Source organism: Dermacentor albipictus, unplaced genomic scaffold (genome assembly GCF_038994185.2).
Source record: "Dermacentor albipictus isolate Rhodes 1998 colony unplaced genomic scaffold, USDA_Dalb.pri_finalv2 scaffold_15, whole genome shotgun sequence".
NCBI classification, from domain to species: domain Eukaryota; kingdom Metazoa; phylum Arthropoda; class Arachnida; order Ixodida; family Ixodidae; genus Dermacentor; species Dermacentor albipictus.
In genome coordinates, this window is record NW_027225569.1 from 4,399,954 (window position 1) to 4,422,960 (window position 23,007).

A 23,007-nucleotide genomic window follows, 5' to 3' on the forward strand; every position below is an offset into this window, starting at 1 on the left:
GGGCTCTTCGTGCTCGCGAGGTTGACGCTTGACGAGTTCTGGTCCACCGATAGGGCATTCTTTGGGAACACGGTTCTGCTTCACTGTGCCCGTGCCTTCGTAGCCCTGTGCCTTGAGATGCCTGAATAGCTGTATGCTTGTGAATAAAGAAAAAGAAAGGAAGTTTGTGCGTCTCTGCTGCGAGTTCGTCCACCATTTGAAGAAGTGGCGCCACTGCTTTTCCGAAGTCCTTTTTATATTTTTGAGATGTTCCGAGATCCCCTGCTTGCCTTGATACCCTTTGAAGTTTACAAGGTATCCATTCTTGGCATTTAGCCGCCATACTTTATGCCCGAAGCGCATAGGCTTTCCGTGTATGAACTGTTTCCAGTCATGACTAACAAAATGCTCAATCATGCTTTCATCATAGCTCAGGTGACGCACAGATTGAAAGTGCTCCAGAAACCGTGTTTTCAATAGTGCCATCAATGGGCACAACTTTGCCAACTTGTCACTAAGTGTTAGGCTTGCATTTCGCTGCGTGCAGGAATCACATTATCTGTATGAAGCGATTTCTTCGCATAGCACTCTAGGCCATCGTGTTGCACATATCCGTGCCGCTATGCCGATAGCATTTTTTCTCTGGCAAGCGGTTATAGCCGGAAAAAAACAAGTGCTCCAAGAAAACTTATCTTAATTCTTCTTTGGTAACCTTTGGATCAGGCGTATTCAAAATTACGTTTCTTGTTTGATCGACTAGCAGCTCCACGACGGCTTCGTCAAAAAAGAGTTCGAACAACTGAACAGCTGAAAAGTCCCTGTAAGCAGCAAAGTTTGGGTCGCGAAGTATGCCAAGGCTTTTCTGGAGGTCACCCTTCGTCCACTTAGAAGTAGTGGATGATTTCGCAGGAATGGCCGCATCAACTGCAGCAGAAAAAACCTCTGATGCTCCGTAACTTTGCCCGCCGGGGTCGTTGTGGTCAGACTCGCATCCACCAATGTGGCGGTCGTCAGAGAAAACAGCGTCAGCGCCGGCTCATAGCTGCCGCCCGCTTAGAATGTCAATGAGCCTGTCTGAGTCTTCATCGGCCGAGTGTTCACCCGAATAGGTGTTAGCCTCTGGCAGCTCGATGTAAATCACTGACACATCGTCATCTTCCTCTTCGAGTATCTTCACTATTTCTTCCAACATGTACCTATTCAGAGAATAAAATAACAAATAACCACTGCAGGAACGCACCAGCAGCCGTGAAAGAGATGAGAATGCAGGTTAAAAAACATAAAAAGTTCGGTATCCTAAAGGCCCAGCGTGACCATATGGCAACGCACAAGATAACGTACCCGTTCATGGATAAATCAAACATCATTCTTTCCCAAATGCACATCGAAGGTCACATATTCAAAGACCAATATGGAGGTAACTGTATCCGGCTATTGCTTAAGCAAGTAGTGAAAAAAAAACACTTAACCCTTGGAGCGATGCATCGCGACGCCACTCGCAGAGCAACACTTATTCCCGCCTTTGCGAGGGGCTCCCACAAAACGACTGACAGCTGCTGACACTTGGTATCCATAAAGGGGACTCTAATCTGTCAATCGGCATGTCAAAGGCGATTTTGGTGCCATTTTGTTAATCTTAATTAATTGGAATCCACTGTGCAGACTCACGTGACCATATGGTCACGCTGGTCTTTAATGGGTTAAGGGTTACGGACTGGATCCCAAGGGAAGGGAAGCGTAGCAGGGGGCGGCAGAAAGTTAGGTGGGCGGATGAGATTAAGAAGTTTGCAGGCACGGCATGGCCACAATTAGTGCATGACCTGGGTTGTTGGAGAAGTATGGCAGAGGCTTTTGCCCTGCAGTGGGCGTAACCAGGCTGATGATGATGATGACCTTAGATTCCTACCAATTTTCATAACAGCTTGCGAAATTACCTTATAACTTAATTTTTTCAAAGCGTCCGCTGTAGTTGTCTTTCACACGTTATTATCTCTGACAATTGTTTTTGAAAATTTTCGTCAACAACTCACACGCTGTGCCCATGTATATTCATCTTTCCTCGCGTTCTTTATGTGTGTGTAAAGACATCAACGCCAACTCTCAAAACTCACTCGGTGAGTGCGCTGAACGCAAGGTTACTTTTGCAAGGTATACGTTCAACGTATATGCGGGTTTGTAATGTGCATGCCTGTTTCCCGTTAAATGTTACGCTACTTAAATGTGCGCATTTCCTCATCAGCTCTTAGCTTCTCAAAGACATGTAGACGTCACAGAAAAAGAATAACCTGATTATAGTCACAATTACGCGTTCTGGCCTTGAGTTATCAGGCGTCGTTCTCTTGTGCTATCAGAGACGCGCTCTCTACTTTCTCCAAACGCCCGTCGAATCAGGCTCCAGCAAACAGTGCGTCGTCCAAATATCACACAACGTGGTCAAGAGCCTTCAATGTATCGACGCGAGATGGGCTGGCACCTGCGGCCGTCGGCCACTGGAACCAGAAAGACGAAGGATATAGTGGCACGTGTTACAACCATTATTTAAGGAACACCGCTTTGCAAAGGCCTCGCTTGTTAACTTCGTGACATATTTTCTTTCTGGTTGAGGTGTTGGGTAAAGGACACGATTGCCCGAGACCCAGCGTACTCCTGAATCGATGCCTGTGAGTAGCCCGACATAGCTCAGCCCTGTGCACGTACGTGGCAGCCGTCGTCTTGAGCGGCTCCAACGAGAGCACGGTCTGCTACCAGATCCTACCAGGACGATGAACCAACCGTCTACTGCTGCGATTGCAGTGCTGGCGCAGATCCGTTTTCGTCTGCTGCAGACACCTAATATGTTCCACGGGGGTACTCTTGAAGACGTCGAAGACCGGTTTGACCACTTTGAAAGGATCGCCGAATTCAGCGGTTGGTTTCAAGAACGCAACCTGCGCAATCTGTATTTCTCTCTCGGGGATTCTGCAAAGACATGGTTCGAGAACCACGAAGCCAGATTGGCGTCGTGAGACGAATTTCATAGGTAGTTAGTCGCCACACGCGAACCAGCGCAGACAAAAAGGTAAAAGCAGAGTTAGCCATCCAGGCAAAAATTCAAGCTCCTAATTGGAGCGTCTCGATGTGCACTGAATACATGACTGGGCTCTTCAGGCGTCCAGACGCTTCAATGCCCGCAAACAATAAAGTCCGACACCTAACGCGAGGTGCAAAGCTGCAAATCTTCGCTGGCCTTATCTACAACTCACCGACAACACTGGCAACGCTTGCGGACTTTCTTTCAGAAGCGATTGATATGGAAAAGGCACTACAACAGCGCGCCATGCAGTACAACCGAAACGTGACAGCACTTTCCAGTGACATCCCTAAGGTGACCCTGGGAGGTGACGTCAGTGACGAGAGAATCGATAAGAGCTGTCATAAGGAAAGAGCTCCAGACAATGCCTGCGTTCGAGCCTCCATTCGCGCAACTTTCTCTGGGGGAGATGGTGAGAGACGAGATCAAACAAGCTATGCAAGTTCTAGAACGCTCAGGGGCACCACAGCAGCAGGAGCAAGTTACGCTGATTTACGCGAAAGCCCTAGGAGGTCCGTCGCTGCATAACACCCGAAAGGTTGCGCGCAGCGCCCAGAAGAAAGAAGTAGGGTTCAGGCGTCGTAATCCACCGTTAATCAACGCATCCAGCCTAAGAAAGAGTGCTGTCTGGCGTGCTCATGACCACAGCCCTTTCTGTTTTCAGTGCGGCGAAGCCGGCCATATCTACAGGACGTGTCCCTACCACGGCGTGGTTCTCCGTGGGTTCTCCCCGACCTGGTGAGTGCCCTCGGGGGAACGGGAGCTTTTTCCTCGCCAGTCGCACCAATTTCTTCTAACAGCAAAGGCACGAGTCTCAGTCGTCATCACCTGCTTCATCACAATACCGGTCGCCAAGTCCTGTCTTCTCTCGATCAAAAACTAAGCTTTATGATACCAGACCTTCTCAATGAATATCCGGAAATTGCTGAAGCACTCGTTACAGCTACCTCAGTGCACATTTTCAGAAAAATGCTCAAAAATGTTTTCCTTAACAAAGACTAAAAATAGTGCCGGACTGATCCCAGTTGTTTTCCGCTTACTCTGTGTCTTGGCTTTTCATTGTGAAAGACCGATATATTTTCTGTACGCGGACGATTGTTTCGACATACCTGTACAATGTATCTGCTTGTATGTGTATCTATGTTATTGATGTAAAAAAACAAACACTTATTGATGTTTAAGTTCTACCGTGTTCCAAATTGAGCCTATTGTAGACAATACTTTTGTTATTATTTATGTTCTTGAGTGACTGCTGCTGCCAAGGCTGGCGAGGCCCAGTCAGGCACGTTCAGTGCCTTTTGTCGCGTCCCCCAAGGCATTTCTGTAAGGAATGTCTTGAATAAATTAATAAAGAAAGAAAGAAAGAAAGAGACGCCCCAAGGCGCCAGTCGCCCAGCCCTGCAAACCGGAGAAAACTGAGCTCACCGACCTCTAGAGGTATGGCCGCTGACGCCGGGAGTACCGAATATCCTCCACTGCAGCGAGCACGTAGTAACGTCCCTAGCCCAAGCATGTAGTAACGTCGGGTAAACGAGTAAGCATAGACGACGAATTCACAGCTTTAGTCGACACTGGCATGGACTCTTCAGTTATGAGCAGAGAACTTAATTCCGCTAAGCTGAAAAAAGTTTGGGTCACAGGCAGTGGCCTAGCTAGGTCATCTGGCGCCCGGGGCCCATAGGTCTTCTGTCACCCCCCTCCCCCCCCCACCCGGGTGTAGTCGAGGAAGGCGAGGATATCGACAATTTCCGGGTTTCAGCACCAGTACTGCCGCCTTGGATACCGCGCACGTCCCCCGGGTCCCCCTCTCCTTCGCATTCTTTCCCAGAGATCGCGAATTAAGCAGGTATTGGCGGCGAGGAGTTACGGAGTCGCCATGTATTGCAAGCGCCTCGCTGGCGTAGTATGAGGGATCACGCGGCGCGCTCCTCATAGGTTTTGCTGTCAGCGCTCACTGAAAACACCACGCGCGAGCTCTCCCGTACATTTCTCTAAGTACTTTCGAAACGAGGAAATTTTTTTTACTGTCTAAAAAATAATCTTGGGCAAACTGAAAGCACAGATTCGTTTACAGACGCTATCTCTTTACCGAATACGTATAGTGCACGCCACTGTTCGCAGTCGCCGCGATAGTCTTCCGAACCGGCTTCTTGCGTGAAAGGTAGGTAAACGCTGAGAGCAAACTATGTGAACTATGTTCTTATAGTGCTTGTATAACTAAATGGAGCGTAATAGAAGGAAGCCTCAATGTAGCGATCGCACACCTTCACAGCGACCGGCTGCGCGGCTGCATGCCTGTCCGCGCACTGTTTCGCTTTCGCCGCGTGCGCGTTTTTGCACCGTGCCATGAGCTTTAGGCCGAAGAATACGAGCATTTGACAGTATACAAGCAACCATTGTTGCGTGGGCGCTATCGGAGCTGTTCAAAAATAATTTCATTGTAGAGACTTCGACGCCTACGGGGACTGTGATCTGCCGTCGCGACGATTCAATCTTTTTTTTCTAAATTCTTGGACGTTTCAATATTATTTTTTGAGTTGCGTCGAACTATGTTTATCAGTGTTCTCAGCATGCGATTTCCCGCTGTTTCTTTTTTTTGTAATCCAGTACATGAATTCGTAACACAAACATGACCATATGCCATGCTTTTTTTGATGTGCGTCTTACCGCTCCCTTTCCCCTCCAGTGAACTTGCCAGTATCTATAGCATCGACAAGTTCATATACCAAACCGTCATGACATTAGTCGGGCAGCGGACTCGGGCGAGCGTCTCATTGCGGGTTTTTCGAACATCGCAGACCCGGTGCCATAGCAGAAATCTTCCTCGCGTCTGTGCTTGCTGCATAACCGAGTTGTAGCCGATGACTGTTTGTCGGTTTTATGTTTCGCTAGCCAAGCTTCACGCAGCTTCTTGTCCTGCGGCTACGTATGAATTAGGCTGACACCGGGCTCCGTTGCGTACGTCCGGCACTGCGGCACCGAGCAGTAGCCTACCATGTTGCGCGCCTTCAAAGGCAGCCACTACCTATTGTAGTGCTTTCAATCGTTGTAAAGGAGACACCCGAAGCGGGAAAATCTCGCCACTAAATGAGGACCGCAGCGTACGAGGGAACGTAAACTCTCGTTTTCCGCTCGCTGCGGCGCTTCCGAAGCAGCCGACGCGGCCGCTATGTCCACGTGATCCCTAATAGCACGTCACGCCGACGGTGGCACCAGCTTTTCCAGTGGTGCATGCCCTTATGAAAATATGAGATGAGTTTCACAAGAAAGTCTGACGAGTTTTGACATCAAAGCCATTAGACTTTCTGATGAGTTCCTTTGGAATTTTCTGATGTATTCCTAATGTCATTCTATAACATATTGGCCACCGTCTTTCTGTAGAATTCTTGACGAGTGTTTTTCTTGTGAGCATGAAATGTGTTCCTAACGTGCGCTCGAAAGCAGTTTTCTTGTGACTTTCTCACGTCTTCCTAATGAATCTCTAATGAGCTTATACATTAGACTGCTGGTGCTCATATTACTCCTATAACAAAATTGGCCACCACGTGTGGTAACATTTTCTCATGTGTCCCAATGGCAGTCAGACCTTATTTAAATATGTTACCTGTGCGTGACTGTCTTTGGTGCTTGATATATGCAGCCTGTATGCATGTATGTATGTCCAGCGAAGATGCAGCACTTTTGTCAACATTTACATTGGCCCTACATATGCTGCATGTTAGACATTACTCAAAGAAAGATATTTAACAAAAACATTTATTGGGCATATCAATGCTTCCTTAAATGCAGAAGGAGGTTAAATGGAAGGAAAACACAGTATCAGTCTGGTCCTTTCATTTAATCTCGCTACTTATCACTGAGGAGAGGCTGTTCTTGAGGTGGAGTGTCGTCATCTTGAAGTAAGTGCACGTGTACCCTGCATGGTAGAAAGCACAAAAAATTAACAAAACTTGGCAATCAACCACAGAAATACACGCTGTATCACTTGCTGCAGAACGATCTGGAGATGTTATAGATAGTTCTGCGAAAAACTTATGTGGGGTCGGTTCACACAAAGTTGTTGAGGAACCACTGTGTGGCCTTTGGGTGGAGCAGTAACTACAGTAAGCAGAAATTGCTCTTGGCTGCAAAAACGTGTAAAATCTCACTAATTACTTGGCTTGGAAATGAGCGTAGGAGTGTTTGTGCAAGGGCAACCCAATGCATCCCAGAGACATCCAAGTGCCAGTCGTTACAGAATATTTGCATCAGCTATAGGCACAGTTCTCATACATTCCAAGTCTACTATGTCATGTATGTGTTGGCCTCCTGAATGACGGCATACATCCAATTCAAGAAATACACCCCACCATGTCTGGTGTTTTTATCATTTAAACCCGAGCGCTGCTTTCAGAAGGAGGGCACAAGTTGAAAAACAAATGCGTAGAAGCATGATGAACAAGCTTGCATAAAAATAATTTAATAAATAAGCATGGTGGTTGCTATCCCACGTCATTATTGAGTATTCCTCTTTGTCATGCAATCATAATGAGCGTTGACTGACACATGTCCCATTTTTGGATGTGGTATTCCTCACTGATTTTGTTGTATCAATCGGTTGCCATAGGCGAACGAAACAGATAAACAATCTAAATCTAGTGCACAGCTTGTCATGTCAATGCATGGTCAAATGGGACGAGCACACTGGTCCTTTGAGTGAATTATGGTGCTCTCCTAGGCGCATGCTGAGGCACCGGCTAGTCAGCGTGCCCAATGTACATTGGACCAAATATGCACGTGATCAAAAGAATAGCCTACATTGCCCCTCAGAGATACAAAACAAATTTTGGGTATCTTTAACTAAGCAAGCCTCCTATGCCTGGGTGCCTTTGTCAATTCACTTGTGGATTGCAATGCACATATATTTCCAGCAAAAATAAATTAGGCAGCATATGCACAACAGTCATGTTGCGTGGTCTCCCATCCCTCGCTGCGCAAATTTTGTCCTGAAAAGTTACATGAACTGATTGAATTGAAAATTGAATCGAGAAAGGCAAGGAGGCAAGCGAGGGTTGCTTGGTTAAAGGTGGCACCAAATTTGTCCAGTACGTGTCAGAGGCACTGTACTGTATTCCTTTCACATGTGATCAAATGTACACAGTGGCGTAGCTAGGTCATCTGGCGCCCGGCGCCCATAGGTCTTCTGTCACACCCCCCCCCCCCCCACCCGGGTGTAGTCGAGGAAGGCGAGGATATCGACAATTTCCGGGTTTCAGCACCAGTACTGCCGCCTTGGATACCGCGCACGTCCCCCGGGTCCCCCTCTCCTTCGCATTCTTTCCCAGATCGCGAATTAAGCAGGTATTGGCGGCGAGGGGTTACGGAGTCGCCATCTATTGGAAGCGCCTCGCTGGCGTAGTATGAGGGATCACGCGGCGCGCTCCTCATAGGTTTTGCTGTCAGCGCTCACTGAAAACACCACGCGCGAGCTCTCCCGTACATTTCTCTAAGTACTTTCGAAACGAGGGAATTTTTTTTACTGTCTAAATAATAATCTTGGGCAAACTGAAAGCACAGATTCGTTTACAGACGCTATCTCTTTACCGAATACGTATAGTGCACGCCACTGTGCGCAGTCGCCGCGATAGTCTTCCGAACCGGCTTCTTGCGTGAAAGGTAGGTAAACGCTGAGAGCAAACTATGTGAACTATGTTCTTATAGTGTTTGCCCTTACAAAAATGGGTTTGGCCTTTCTGTCACTCATGAGTCACCTATCAGTCACCCCTGTCACCTAGCTGTAGACTCGACCTTTCTGTAGACTAAGTCTGCAGAATGTCTGCAGACACCATGCGGACTGCAAGTAGACTTGTCTGTAATATGCGTGCCCAGTGAGTGTGTGAGTAAATATATATATGTATCTATATATACATACATATTCTGAACCATAACACATTTTATAACTACGGTTAAATAGGTTTGACCTTTCAGTCACCCATGAGTCACCCACCAGTCACCTCTACGTAGACCTAGTCTGCAGATTGTCTGCAGACATCGTGTGGACGGCAAATAGACTTGTCTGTAATATGCATGTCCAGCGAGTGAGTGTACGTATATATATATATATATATATATATATATATATATATATATATATATATATATATATATATATATATATATATGTATATATATATACACGCACACACATATTCTGAGCCATTACACACTTTATAATTACGGTTAAATAGGTTTGACCTTTCAGTCACCCATGAGTCACCCAACAGTCACCTCTACGTAGACCTAGTCTTCAGATTGTCTGCAGACATCGTGTGGACGGCAAGTACACTTGTCTGTAATATGCATGTCCATCGAGTGAGTGTACATATATATATATATATATGTATATATATATACACGCACACACATATTCTGAGCTATTACACATTTTATAATTACGGTTAAATAGGTTTGACCTTTCAGTCTCCCATGAGTCACCCACCAGTCACCTCCACGTAGACCTAGTCTGCAGATTGTCTGCAGACAATGTGTGGATGGCAAGTAGATCGACCCGTCATGTAATATGCATGCATGCCCAGCGAGTGTCTATATATATATACATATATATATATATATATATATATATATATATATATATATATATATATATATATATATATATATATATTCTGAACGATTACACATTTTGTAATTACGATCAAATAGGTAAATTTGACCTTTCAGTCACCCTCGAGTCACCCAGCAGTCACCTCCACGTAGACTTCGTCTGCAAATACCGTACAGACAGCCTGCAGACTGAACCACGACACATTTTGTCATTACGGTTAGTTTTACAGTTTTCAACTTTGTCACCCATTGCTACAAACAGTCTGACAATGGCCGTAAGCTAAAGCAATTAATATTAATTGAAATAAGGTAGTGGCTATGTAAGTTGCCTTAAATGTACCAGTTGTACTATGGGTCAAGTCACAGCCTGGATAAAAGTGATCTATACATGGTTATTCGACACTCAGTCTCACATCGAATGCTAGTTACAAACCATGCATGCTTGCATCTACGAAAACTTGTTCGATCAGTAGAACTCCAAGGTTAACCTGGTGCTGAACACAATTCTTGCTAAAACTAGAGTGCCCATTCCTAGCATGTCTAGAGGCATGTCCAAATTAAAGCAGATTTTAATAGCTCATGGCACATCTGTAGCATGTCCATCAGCTAACCCTTAGTGCTCCCATAAATAAAAAAAAGTGTGATCTACAGAAGGTATGCAGTTTTATACTCCAGCAAGCTTACAGAAAAGCTTACCAGAACAGCATACAGGTCACACAGGCCTGTGATAACGAAAAAGATGCTCACGACATAGGCTAATAATAAGGTAGTTATATAAACATCAATCAATAAATATTTATTTGACATTCATTCATTTACAAAACAAAAGCTTGCATCAGAACTAAAAGGTGCTAGTTCGCAGCTTGACAAGATATTTATCCTTCAAAGCAATGAAGACAGAAATAGAGGCAAACATCACATTTAGTTGGCGCCCACTTCAGGCAATGTGTTATCGGCGATACATACTTGAAGTAGGTATATAGAAGATGCACATGTAGTTATTCTCTTCGGGTAAACATTTCAAACTGAGCACACTAATTTTCCAACAAACACACAAGATATAGCAGAAACACTGAAATCAAATTTATGTGCACAGGCAAGTCAACTAAGTACATAAGTACAGACATGTCACACACTAAAATCTAACAATTGTTAGAGAACCACAAATGATGCACACATAATTCATGTGTTGCTGCTATGGCAAAATACTAAAAAATCAACATTTCTGTGACACAAACAAGTTTTTTATAGCTAATTCACAGTGATGTAACAATTTACATGATTTGAACAAGGCTGATTTAACGATCTGAAGGAAAACATTCAATCAATTATACGAGAGCACTTGACCAGTGCTTTTGAAAGCATTTAGAATCAATGAAATGAGCATTATATTGTTACGGTGAAAGGAAGGAAGAAGTTGAATTGGACTAGAGGAAGACGAAGTCTGGCAGTTGCCTAAACGCCATATACCTCAGTTGTAAGTACACATTATTTTACACTCGTGGGTCTGCTTTCTTCCTGCAACATTTTGGTGGAAGGTGTGGGGTACAATCACGGAACTTCACAGCGGACCTCATCTACCTGCCGCCACAATGGCAAATCAACTGACACAAGCGACGCCTCAGCAGCCCGTGCCAACGGTCACCTTCACTCATTTGCGGCACTCAGGGACATTTTGTGGCACGGACAACGCCGACGTAAAGGACTGGCTTACGATGAACGAGCGAGTGTGCGACAACAACAGGTGGGATCCAACAATGATGCTAGCAAACGTGATATTTTATCTATGAGGAACTGCAAAGCAATGGTACCACACACACGAAGCTGACGTAACGAGCTGGGATGTCTGCAAAGAAAAAATGCAAGACCTGTTTGGCAGACCTGTCGGTCGTCAGCTGGCAGCAAAAAAAGAACTTGCGTGCCGCGCTCAGACGTCCACAGAATCCTATGTCATGTACATACAGGATGTGCTGGCCCTCTGTCGCAAGGCTGATAACAACATGACCGAGGTAGACAAGATTGGTCACATACTGAAAGGTATTGCAGACGATGCCTTCAATCTTCTGATGTGTAAGGATTGTGCCACCGTGGATGCAATTATAAAGGAGTGCCGGCGCTTCGAACAAGTGAAGGGCCACCGTGTCGCTCAAACTTTTGACCGATTGCCCAATACCGCCACGGTTTGTTCGGCCCACAGGACTGGAAGATATCACGCGCATCGTTCGCCGTGAGCTTGAGGCCATGGCTCCGGCTCTAGTTCGTTCCGAGCATACCCGCTATCTCCCTTATACAAGCGGTCATTCGGGATGAAATAGCAAGTTTGGGCATTCCATCTCTCTGCTCGGTCCGCCATACGATCACGTACAAGATTTCTCTGGCGACTCGCTCCCAGACGCAAAGCTTTCTGCCACTCCGTCGCAACCCAGCTGACTGGCGCACAGCGGATCATAAACCCATCTGTTTTAATTGTTCCGGTATTGGACACATCGCCCGTCATTGCCGCAACCACTGGTCGTTGCCTCCTCGGTGGTTGTCTCCGAGTCACTACCGCCAAGAACCAGACAATCTTACTTTCTCGCCCTTTATGCTGACTAGGAACATCAACGCCGACAGTGCTCCACCCAGGTCCAGCCACTCCCCATCTCCGCAAGGTTGTAGGTCCTGTTCGCCTCGTTCACCGCTCTTCGTCCCCTTCTGCAACCGGTTGCTTCGCTACGGGAAACTAGGTGGTGCAGCTCCCGGAGTTGAAGCTGCAACTGCAACCCAGCCCACAAATCCTCTGTTGCCCCTGCCTACATGTGGAAACCTACTGGACATTGAAGTTGATGGCGTTCCTGTTAGATCTCTCGTTGATACAGGAGCGCAGCTTTCAGTTATGAGGGCTGCTCTCCGCCGAAGGCTCGAAAAGGTTCTGACACCCGCCGTACTGTACACTGTGCGAGTCGCCGATGGGAGTACTTCACCTGTCCTTGGAAAGTGCACAGCACGTGTGACCATTTGGGGGCCATTATACTGTTGTTCTATTTATCGTCCTTGAACACTGTCCGCACGACCTAATTCTCGGCCTCGACTTCCTTTCGAAACACTCTGCCCAAATTGACTGCTCCGCAGGTGTTGTACAGTTGGATCTGCCACTTCCTGCCGACGCAACAACTTGTGCTTCACACCGCTTATGTTTTGCTGAGATTGCAAGGCTGTCTCCACAGGCGGCTACAAATGTCCTCCTGACGCCCTGTCCTCCCATACCTGATGGCGAGTACGTCATGCCGTCGCTTACTCATGTGGTTTTGTCCCGCAATATTGCCCTACCGAGCACCTTAATCCGGATCCGCGAAAACCGCGCACGCATGCCGATCCTGAATTTTGGATTTTTGTCGCATGTGCTGCCACACGGTATCGCCATAGCGCATACCACTCCTTTATAAGAATTTAAGATTTCTTCTTTGACCTCTGAATCCTTCCTCAGTACCCAACGGACCTTTGTCACCCACTCCTCTGTACTAGACGCCTGCGGATGATGCTTGTAAGATGATCGCCCCCGACCTTCCTTCTGAGCAAACAGCTCTTCGTCACCTCCTGTCATTTTTTGGGACATCTTTGATTTGGATGACCGTCCACTTGACCAGACATCTGTTGTCACACATCGCATCAACACCGGTGACGCCAGCCCTATTCATAGGCGGCCATATCATGTCTCTGCAACAGAAAGGGCCATCATGCAGAAAGAGGTAGACAGGATGATGAACAAGGACATCATTGAACCTTCCAGTAGCCCGTGGGCATCACCGATTTTCTTAGTGAAAAAAACGGCAACTCGTGGCGCTTCTGCATTGACTACCGTCACCTCAACAGGATAACAAAGAAGGATGTTTATCCCCTGCCTCGCATTGACAGCGCTCTTGACTGCCTTCACGGATCCCAATACTTTTCATCAATTGACCTCCGCTCCGGCTATTGGCAGATTAGCGTCGATGAGATGGACCGCGAGAAAACCGCCTTCGTCACACCGGACGGTCTGTACCAATTTAAAGCCATGCCCTTTGGATTGTGCAATGTGCCAGCTACATTCGAGCGCATGATGGACTCTCTCTAGCGCGGCTTGAAGTGGTCTACGTGCCTCTGTTACCTCGATGATGCGATTGTGTTTTCGCCGAACTTTGAGAGCCACCTGCAGTGCCTCACAACCATACTCTCCGTGTTTCGCAGGGCTGGCCTTCAGCTAAACTCCCAAGTGCCATTTCAGTCGCCGTGAAATTAACATGCTCAGCCCCCCATCTTACAAACACCGCCGGAATCCAACCTGATCCACAGAAAGTTCACGCCGTGCAAAATTTTCCTGTACCTTGTTCAACAAACGATGTCCATAGTTTTCTGGGCTTATGCTCTTATTTCCGGCGATTTGTGAAAAATTTCGACATCGCTCACCCTCTCACTGACCTTAAGAAAGGCGCCTCTTTCTCTTGGGGACCACTGCAGGAGAAAGCCTTCTCTACCCTGACTGAGCGGCTTACAACTTCCCCAATTCTGTCACACTTTGATCCTTCTGCACCCACTGAAGTACGAACTGACGCGAGTGGTCATGGCATCGGTGCTGTCTTCGCTCAGAATCAACAGGACCAAGACCGTGTCATCGCTTACACTATCCGCCTTGTTTCCACGCCTGAGCGAAATTACTCCATCACTGAGAGAATGCCTCGCGCTCGTATGGGCGGTCGCGAAATTTCGGCCATACCTTTTCGGTCGGAGCTTCTGCGTCGTAACCGATTATCACGCCCTCTGCTGGCTCTCCACTTTGAAGGACCCAACTGGACGACTTGCACATTGGGCATTGCGTCTACAAGAATATGCATTTTCTATTATGTATAAGTCAGGGCGCCTGCATAATGACGCTTACTGCCTGTCCCTCTCAGTATGCTCCGAGCATCGGAGAGTGTACGACGGGCTTGTCCGTGAGAGTTATTTTTCATTCTTGTGCAAGTGAAAATGCTGCGCTCATTAAAGCAAAGATTTGCAATCAAGTTTTGCGTGAAACTTGGCAAGACCGCTGCGGGAAGTGTTACTATGCTCAAGATTGCTTACAAAGAACATGCCCTGTCAGATCGGCAAGTGTTTCAGAGGCACAAGGCCTCTTTGGAAGGCCGGGAAGAGGTTGACGACGAAGACCGTGCCAGACAGCCATGCATGACCACCACGGATGAAAATGTGACGCTAGTCAGGGAACCGCTGAACTCTGACCGACGATTAAGTGTTCATTTAATGGCCGACATGTTAAACATGCCAAAAACTCAAGTTCATGAAATCATTACAAAGGATATCGGCATGCGGAAGGTGTGCGCAAAAAGGGTTTCAAAAGTGCTCACTGTCGACCAAAGGTCGCACTGCATTGAAACGTGCCAAGAAAAGCTCGACATGTGCAAACGTGATCGAAAATTTTTGGACGTCATTACAGGTGACGAGACTTGGGTATTTGAATATGACCCAGAGACCAAAAGGCAATCATCAGAGGGGCACACACACTCATCCCCTCGCCAGAAGAAAGCCAGGATGAGCAAATGAAAGATCAAGATCATGCTCATCTGTTTTTTTACATCCACGGACTGGTTCATCACTAGTTTGTAGAACCTGGAACCACAGTGAACCCCAAAGCTTATGTGGAAGTCCTCAAAAGACTGAAACACAGGGTTCAACGCATCCAGCCGGACATCGCAGACAACTGGAAGTTGCACCACGATAATGCGCTGGCCCACAGCGCCTTCATCATCACAAACTACCTGGTTAAAGCAGGGGCGTCAACTATCCCCCAGCTTCCGTCCAACGCAGACTAGGCTCCCCCCCAACTTTTTTTCTGTTTCCACGCCTCAAAACACCCCTGAAAGGCAAGCATTTTGGGACTGTGGACGGGATCAGAGCAGCTTGCACCGCAGCATTAAAGGTTATTCCGGAGGAGGACTAACAAAACGCATTCGAGAGCTGGAAGGCTCGCTGGAACTGATGTATCGACGCAAAATGAGAGTATTTGGAACATTTTTAAACACTTGCAAGGATAAATTCAATAAATTACTTGTAATGGCCTTACTGACATTACTTTTAGGACACACCCTGTACATGAACACAAAAATAATGCACTCTCATAAATCTGTGGGTAGGCACAATTGTATGACAGGAAAACAAATACATGAACCTGTTGCATTGAATTGCAGGCCTATATATAAAAAACCTATATACATAGTGTACAGCCTATATACCAGGTGTCCCAGTTAACTTGGACCAAGATTAATGCCCAAGAGCTCTAGAAAAATTGTACCGACTGCACAGTAGCCGTAGATACTTATGGCCAATATTGTTTTCTTCACGAAGTATTAATTACTTTTAATTAGAGAACTTTTTAATTATTGCTTGAATCGCAAACATATCAATTACAAAGTTGTAGGGCACCTCAAATAACCTCCGAAACAAGCATTTTAGTGCTCAGCTTTGCCTCATTGGTTTTTCTGAGAAAGAACAAAAGCGCGCAAAACATCCAAAATACGAGATAGGTACACACTCTGCTACACAAGCGCTCCCAAGCGAATAGCCATGGATACACAGCTTTACTAGTGGCGGCAGCTCGATACAGGGCTTCACACTATGTGATGGTCGCGGCATCAAAAGAACACGCCACTGACGGATTGATAAGCGTAGCGGAGCCTTGTATGATGCGGCGATAAGAGAATGCAGCCGTACTTATTTCAATGGTTGCTTGTAGGAGCTTGAGTAACGGCGTGCGAGTGAATCTATTTCGCATGTCGCGGGCTTTTGTATTTTCTTGGAAAAAACAACCAGGACCACTTCAGCATGAAATAAATGTTTGATTTGGAGGTTATTTAAGGTGCCCTAAAACATTGTAATTAATATGTTTGCGATTCCAGCAATAATTACAAGTTGACTATTTAAAAGCAATGAATTAATAATTCGCGATAAAAAAATACTGGCTGCAAGTACGTACGACTGCCACTACTATGCAGTCGGTACGATTTCTCTAGAGCTCTTAGTTTTTTAATTTTGGTCCAAGTTAACTGGGACACCCTGTATGAAACAATAGAAACAAGCTTACACCTACCACAGACAAAACACAAGCAACTCTGAGGGGAATGTAGAAGGAGCAAAAACAGAAAAGCATATAGTAACAGTATGAGCAATGGTACTTTGTGTGCTGCAACAGCACAAATGAGAGGGACACAAAAGTAGTGCTAATCTCTTTAAGTCGCTTATCGTTCTAATCATTCTAAGAATTTCATAACTGTCAATGTAGTCTCCCTGAGAGGCAATGCACTCATATTATCGGTCGTTTGCTTATTCAAAACTGTTGAGAAATTCTACCAGTTTGAAGGATGTTGCTTTGCCAAACAGTGCTAACAACGTTGCAGTATGTGCACAAAATGAGATATTTTATTATTTTCTCCGCTCATGCTTCAGTATAAAAATTTGTTACTTCTGGCTCTCTCCCTCCTCTTGCAAGGACATCTTTACGTTGCTTCAAAAATGCACTTGCTGGCAACACAGCACACAAATGTCTTTGACGATGACCGCAACAACATACATTTTCGTGGATTTTCAGAAGCCATCTCTACTCTGTCTGACGTCGTGCAAACTTCATGTATGATGGTTCCACTCAAGTTATCGGCAACAAATGTTCTTGCAACCTTAAGTTTGCACAAACGAAAGACAACACGCCGAACACATGTACATGATCGATGTCCCTCTACACAAGTCGCCAAAATATCCTCGATCTGGCCAAATGTACCATTGATGTACACGACCGAGTTAAGGCGGCGCGACTTATCAAGGCCCTTCGTGCAGTAGAGGAAACTGCCAATTAGCACTTTTTTGTATGAGATGCCACGGTTACCCATCTCTCCTTTTCCGAAAAAAACGACACCACCAGTGCTCTCGGAGTTCTTTGGCAGGTTGTACCCCCTTAAAAAGTACCTCATTAGCCGGTGCTTCGACTGGGCATCCTGAAAGTGGGAACATTTGTCCCATATGATGGGAAGGTGCGACAGAAAATAAAACTTCTCAACCACTTGCCAGCCAGCATAGCGTGTGCCGTTCACAAGTTGCACGAGCTGCCCATTCATGCCCTCAAAAGCATACGCTGAATAATTCCACAATGGGCCCCATACTTCCACTGATGCAACAAGGTGTAGTAAAAGGTGGGCGTTGTATGTCATGTGTGCTATTCCATACAGCTCTTCGTACTCCCTCACAAACTCGCACATTGTCCTGCCAGCTTCTTTCAGTTTTTCTGCTGCGACTGTGTCAGCAAGAAGAAAGTGCATGAGCCTAACAAACTTCAACCAATTCTTGTAGTATGCTCTCGGCAAAATCTTATGGAGCACTACTGGAGAATAAAACAACAACCAGTTGCGCCACTCTGATGCTTTCCAGTACTTCCGGAGTTTAAGTGAGCGCGGCAGCCTAGAAATCTCCCAGATAGGTTTCAAAAGATGCAGCCGCTGGTCGATTTCATTAATTTTGCCTCCAAGACTGTATGGGAACGACATGGAGGTGTCAAACCACATGCATGCCATGTGCCTAACAAAGCCAGCACACACAGCATGCATGTAGTCGACAACGAAACCTGCCGGAAATGAAAAAAATGCCAAATCGAACAGCACGCTTGAACCTTTGACACCATATTCGGCTTGCAGTGTTGCCTCTGCTTTAGCAGCATTTCGCAAAAATGTCTCGTGTGTTCTGGGCGCTGGTCGAGGAGAGACAACAGGGTATACGCGGACATGACCGCTGCCTTTCCGAACAACTTGTCCCTCATGCATGCACCATGCACAGCCATAAGAACCATTAAATTGGCTCATGTTCATTACCATGGCTCTGGCCACTGTGTCAACGCAACAGGGCCCTGGAAAAATTCGCACCTTTAGGACATTTCCTTTCACATCTGTATACTGGAAACCACTGTTGGAGAGAATGTTCATTTGTTCAACAAATGGCTTCAGAAAGGAATTCATTTTGGGTTTTGTGGGACCAAACCACAACCCAGCTAGGAGCATGTGTTTTGCTCTCACTTTCTGGGGCAATTCATTTATTTGAAGAAGAAGTGGCCATATGCTGTACCCAGATGACTCGTAAAGAGGAACACCATCTGTATTCCATGTTACCGACAAGTCATGAGTAGACATTGGCAGGTTGTGGTAACCCTGGCTTGTCGTTACCTCGCCTACATCATACGACAGTTGTCTAGGCAACGACTTAAAGTCTAGTGCAGCGAGCGAAAGTTTGTCTTCGACTTGCTTGGCAATGTCGAATGTAAGAAAATAGTTTTCTTTTTTTTCTAGCATGTCGACAACAAAATCAGCACCACAGGTAGAACAGTGTAGTTGCTGTGCATGCCTCTCGCCCAGATAAAGTGAGCAAGACGGGCAATAGAAATGTAATGTGGCGTTCTCCCTAGCATTTGTAAATTGCTTAAAAAAGGCATATTTCGACGTTGGTATGGCAGCTTCCTCAGGCACGTGGGCTTCAATAAGCTTCAGAAGGCTCTCAGTTGCCTCCTTAGTGGTGTTATGCCGCAGGCAATGCCCAAGAATAAGCACCATGCTTTCACCAACGGTCACACGTGATCCAGCGTACAGTGGCTCATCCTGCAAAACAAGAAAAACAGTCCTGAATACTGAACTGTCATACATCACATCACCTGTATGCAGGATTACAATACAAAAAATTGTCAGGCTGACTGGTTTATGTGCACAGTAAAAGCTGCAAGTTCAGCCTTGTGAGGAGAGTAAGCTAAGCAAGAAAAGACAGAAGCACATAGATGCAAGCTATGCCACAACAAGAATTCTCATTTACCTGTTCCTTTCCCTTCTGCTTCCATACTTATATGCTTCGCTTGCACTATTTTGTTTTGTGGTTATTGAGACACAGGTTGTGTTATACTTCTGTCAAATGGGCACCCACAAACTCCTTTTAACTTCGTTGTCTTTATCTCAGTGGAGATGCACTCAGTGTCACATCGTCGCCCTTCTAATAAGGGAGTTAATGGTGCTGTTGGTCAAGGGAGATCGGTGATCTCCTTTGGCGGCTGAAAGGAGTCCTCTCGTGCCCATACTTGCTGTCGTAAAGCTGATGATTTCATTATCGTTTGCATTAAAATTAATCTTGCACGTGTTTGGAATGTTTCTCTTGAAATGAATAAAAGTTCAAGCACAATTCAGCAAGAGTTATGCTTACTACTACACAATACTCTCAACCTAGGCCGCTTGGCGCAATGCTTTTCTAGTCTTTCAGGCCGTTTACAGGCACCCTACAGAATTGGATCAAGTCGGCTTGTCAGGCTGGAATATGCCTGTCGAGTTCATGTAAATGCTAGCCGGTCGGACTGAACAAGCATCGAGTCCGGCTGAGTCAGCCCGACTGCATAGGGTAGTTTGAACCAGTCCGGTTCCGGCTTGCCATGCGGAGACTTGCACAAGAATGCTGGGTCAGCGGCGGCAATAGTATCAGGTTAAAGGCCAAGACAAGGCACTGTGCAGTGAAACCTCATCGTAGCAATAAGACCCACAAAATGCACAAAATGCCCCATGCATTTGTGCATTTTGGATATAGTTTGCAGCAGTTCGGGTAGCAGAACCCAGAGCCTACTCGCCATGCTATGGTGGCTAGTCGCGCTGCAAAGGAAACCACACATGAGCACAGGCTGGCTAATGTCACTGTCAGCAATGCTATGTTTAGCGAGCGAACTTTGATTCTTAATGAGGGGCACGACTTTCGCATCAAACACATTGAATAATATTCTTATGGAAAGAGCATTACTTATAATAGCTACGAGTGTAATTAAAAGTTATATTCTTTTACCTGTACAAAAAACAAACACCGCTGAATGCGCCTCTGGCGGCTACTTTTAAAACCTTGTTATTGGCCATGTGACACGACCGCAACTTCCTTGAGCTCAAACTCCCTTAGGAAGTCTCGCGCTCCCTTATGCTGAAGGAGTTCGTGGGTGCCCGTGTGACACGGGTATTAATCAGTCAGCCTGCTAAGTGCAATGACAGTAAATTCACATTGAGTAAGCACAGCACTCTCCACTGTGCAGGTTGCAACATGCTGCATTTGTGTAGATTCATAAAAAAGTAGCATGCAAATCATGTTTACATTTTTTTACAAGTCACCGTGTTGAATTGCACTATGTGAGGAAGTCAAAATATTTTGAAGTAATTCTGCTCTAAATTAGTGGCAACAATGCTCAGTACAGTTTAGAGACTGTTGGTGGCCGGACAGATGGATTCATCAACAGGAGTGTCACGTTATGAGCAGATGAGCAAAACGTGAACAAGGTGAATGCAATCAGTTTTGCTCATCGTCTTCAATTTCCATCTCCCGCATTCCCCGTGTTTTCCCTGGACATCTTGAGCAGGTATTTTGGCCCTGTTCCATTTTCTCTGCAGGAGTGCAGGGGATGACAAGGGCTAAGACAAGGAAGGGCGGATGGTCATCTGTTTGAACAGCACAATTTTATGTAATGACAACTAATCTCATTTAACACCTGAGGAGCTGACAAGACAGATGTACTATTTTTTAGTTGAATACCGCAAGAACCGGGCTGCGTACAGACATGTGTGTCAATTTCTAGAACTACAATAATTTAATGCACAGAACTGCAAAAATGACAGCCAACCATGAGCGGAGGCATGGTATGGGTGTTGTGGTGACCAGTAACTAACAGCTGATAAGGAGAAACAAATGTGGAATGAACAATCCTTCATGACAAGCAGGAGTGTCATGAACAAAACCAGGAAAGAATGAACCTTTCATTAATGGATTTGCTCCCACTTAGGATTTTTTGAGGAGGAGAAAGGACATGCCTGTCCTTGACTTACGACTCTATAGTGCCCATGAGTATGACTACTGAAAAGACTGACCAGTTCTGATGTCTGGTTTGCTGAGGGTTCATGCTGGGGCGACAAGTCCTCGTCATCACTGGAGCACAAGGATACATCATCCAGCAGGTCATATCTCAGAGCATCAGCAGGATCTTCTTCTGTTGCAGAATCTGCTTCTGAATCCTGTGGAAACAGACCTGTTCTGTATTATTACTCGAGAAAAATATATGAAGAATGCAGGCTTAACAGGGCTTACTGCATCATTGCACATAGCAGCAGAGAGTGTAAAGCACATGCTACAGCTATAAAGAGTAACTTTATCTTGCATAATGCTTGACAAAGTTCAAAGTGTGGAGCTGAACAGATGCATGAAGGTTGTAACAAAACAAAAAGTTGTGCCATTCTCTAATTGCTGTCCACTCGAAAGCGACCGATAAACAAATGCTTTCGTACAGTCGAATGAGTTATGTACTAATAGGCGCGTTACTTCTATAAAGACGCTTTATACGTTTTTTTTTCTGTAGAATATCCTTTCAACTGAACGAACATTTATTTTCTGATAAGCTTGCAACGAAAATCGAACTGTAACTACCGTCATCGCACATTTAATTGATTCCATTAAATCTAGATGTGTGTCACGGACCCCAAGATTTAGTGACGTTAAGGAATTGAAGGCCTCAACTCAAATGGCGTTAATTTGCGCGAATGTGGCACAGGTATAAGTTCAGTGACAGTTATAAATTACGTGCACGCCAGCGGGGCGGCATTCGGTTCGACGACAGACGTCCATGCAGGCTACTATCACCACTAACGTTTTTTTTTTTTTTGCGGGCGCAAGTTTGCCAAATGAACTGTTCCAGTTTATTGGTCGACTTCGCCTTGTTCTCTGCCTGCCTGGGCACCGGCCGCACTACGTGCCAACACGCGAAATGCAAAATGATGTACGCGAACATTCACGATGCCACAACAGCAGATTTGTGTGTTAAAACAAGTCTTGCAAGAAAATTAAACAGTACTTAAGTCGCACTTACACTTTGTACGATATTCAGCTGCCCATCGCTTGCTTCAGGAAGCCCATCACTTATGGAGCCGAGGGACGGGTCTGCTGCTGTGTCGTCGAGGAAGTCGTCACTCGTAGATTCTTCGCCACTTAAAGCGTCAGCCGGCATTCCCACTGCAGCCGCTGCATCTTCCACTCTGTCGGGACCTCCAAGCAGCGAGGGGCCATCACTATGAGCAGCTTTCTTCGCGTGCCTAGCTTCTGTTGAGCGAGGCTTCCCAATATTGTCTTTGAACAGCCACTCTCGGTATCTTTTCGGCATATTTTCAGAACAAATCCGGTAAACGGGGGCAGCTGGCAATTTCCTGCAGGAACTGTGTAGCTATTGACGTACAGTGCCGGTGCCTTGCGCTTACTCGGAAAGAGGCCACATGTTCGGGTTGTGAAAACAATCGTTGCTACCATACGCAACACGA

At 45.9% G+C, this 23,007-nt stretch overlaps 1 protein-coding gene across 1 annotated transcript; it reads right to left on the minus strand.

The window, feature by feature from the left end:
* Positions 1 to 1,015: 1,015 nt before the first annotated feature.
* LOC135913421 (uncharacterized) lies at positions 1,016 to 22,916 on the minus strand. Its single transcript, XM_065446002.2, has 4 exons — positions 22,563 to 22,916; positions 21,571 to 21,714; positions 19,043 to 19,293; positions 1,016 to 1,175 (listed from the first exon to the last, which is right to left on the minus strand). Exons 1-4 carry the CDS (start codon positions 22,851 to 22,853, stop codon positions 1,016 to 1,018), a joined length of 846 nt encoding a protein of 281 aa, XP_065302074.1. The 5' UTR covers positions 22,854 to 22,916.
* Between the last annotated feature and the right edge of the window lie 91 nt (positions 22,917 to 23,007).

Excerpts from the sequence above, each read along its gene's own strand:
- LOC135913421 (XM_065446002.2), bottom strand. The coding sequence starts at position 22,853 with ATGCCGAAAAGATACCGAGAGTGGCTGTTCAAAGACAATATTGGGAAG. Across the intron at positions 19,294-21,570 it reads CAAACCAGACATCAGAACTG|GATGAGCCACTGTACGCTGG; the intron begins GTCAGTCTTTTC and ends CTTGTTTTGCAG. Across the intron at positions 1,176-19,042 it reads TCACTTTATCTGGGCGAGAG|GTACATGTTGGAAGAAATAG; the intron begins GCATGCACAGCA and ends TTCTCTGAATAG.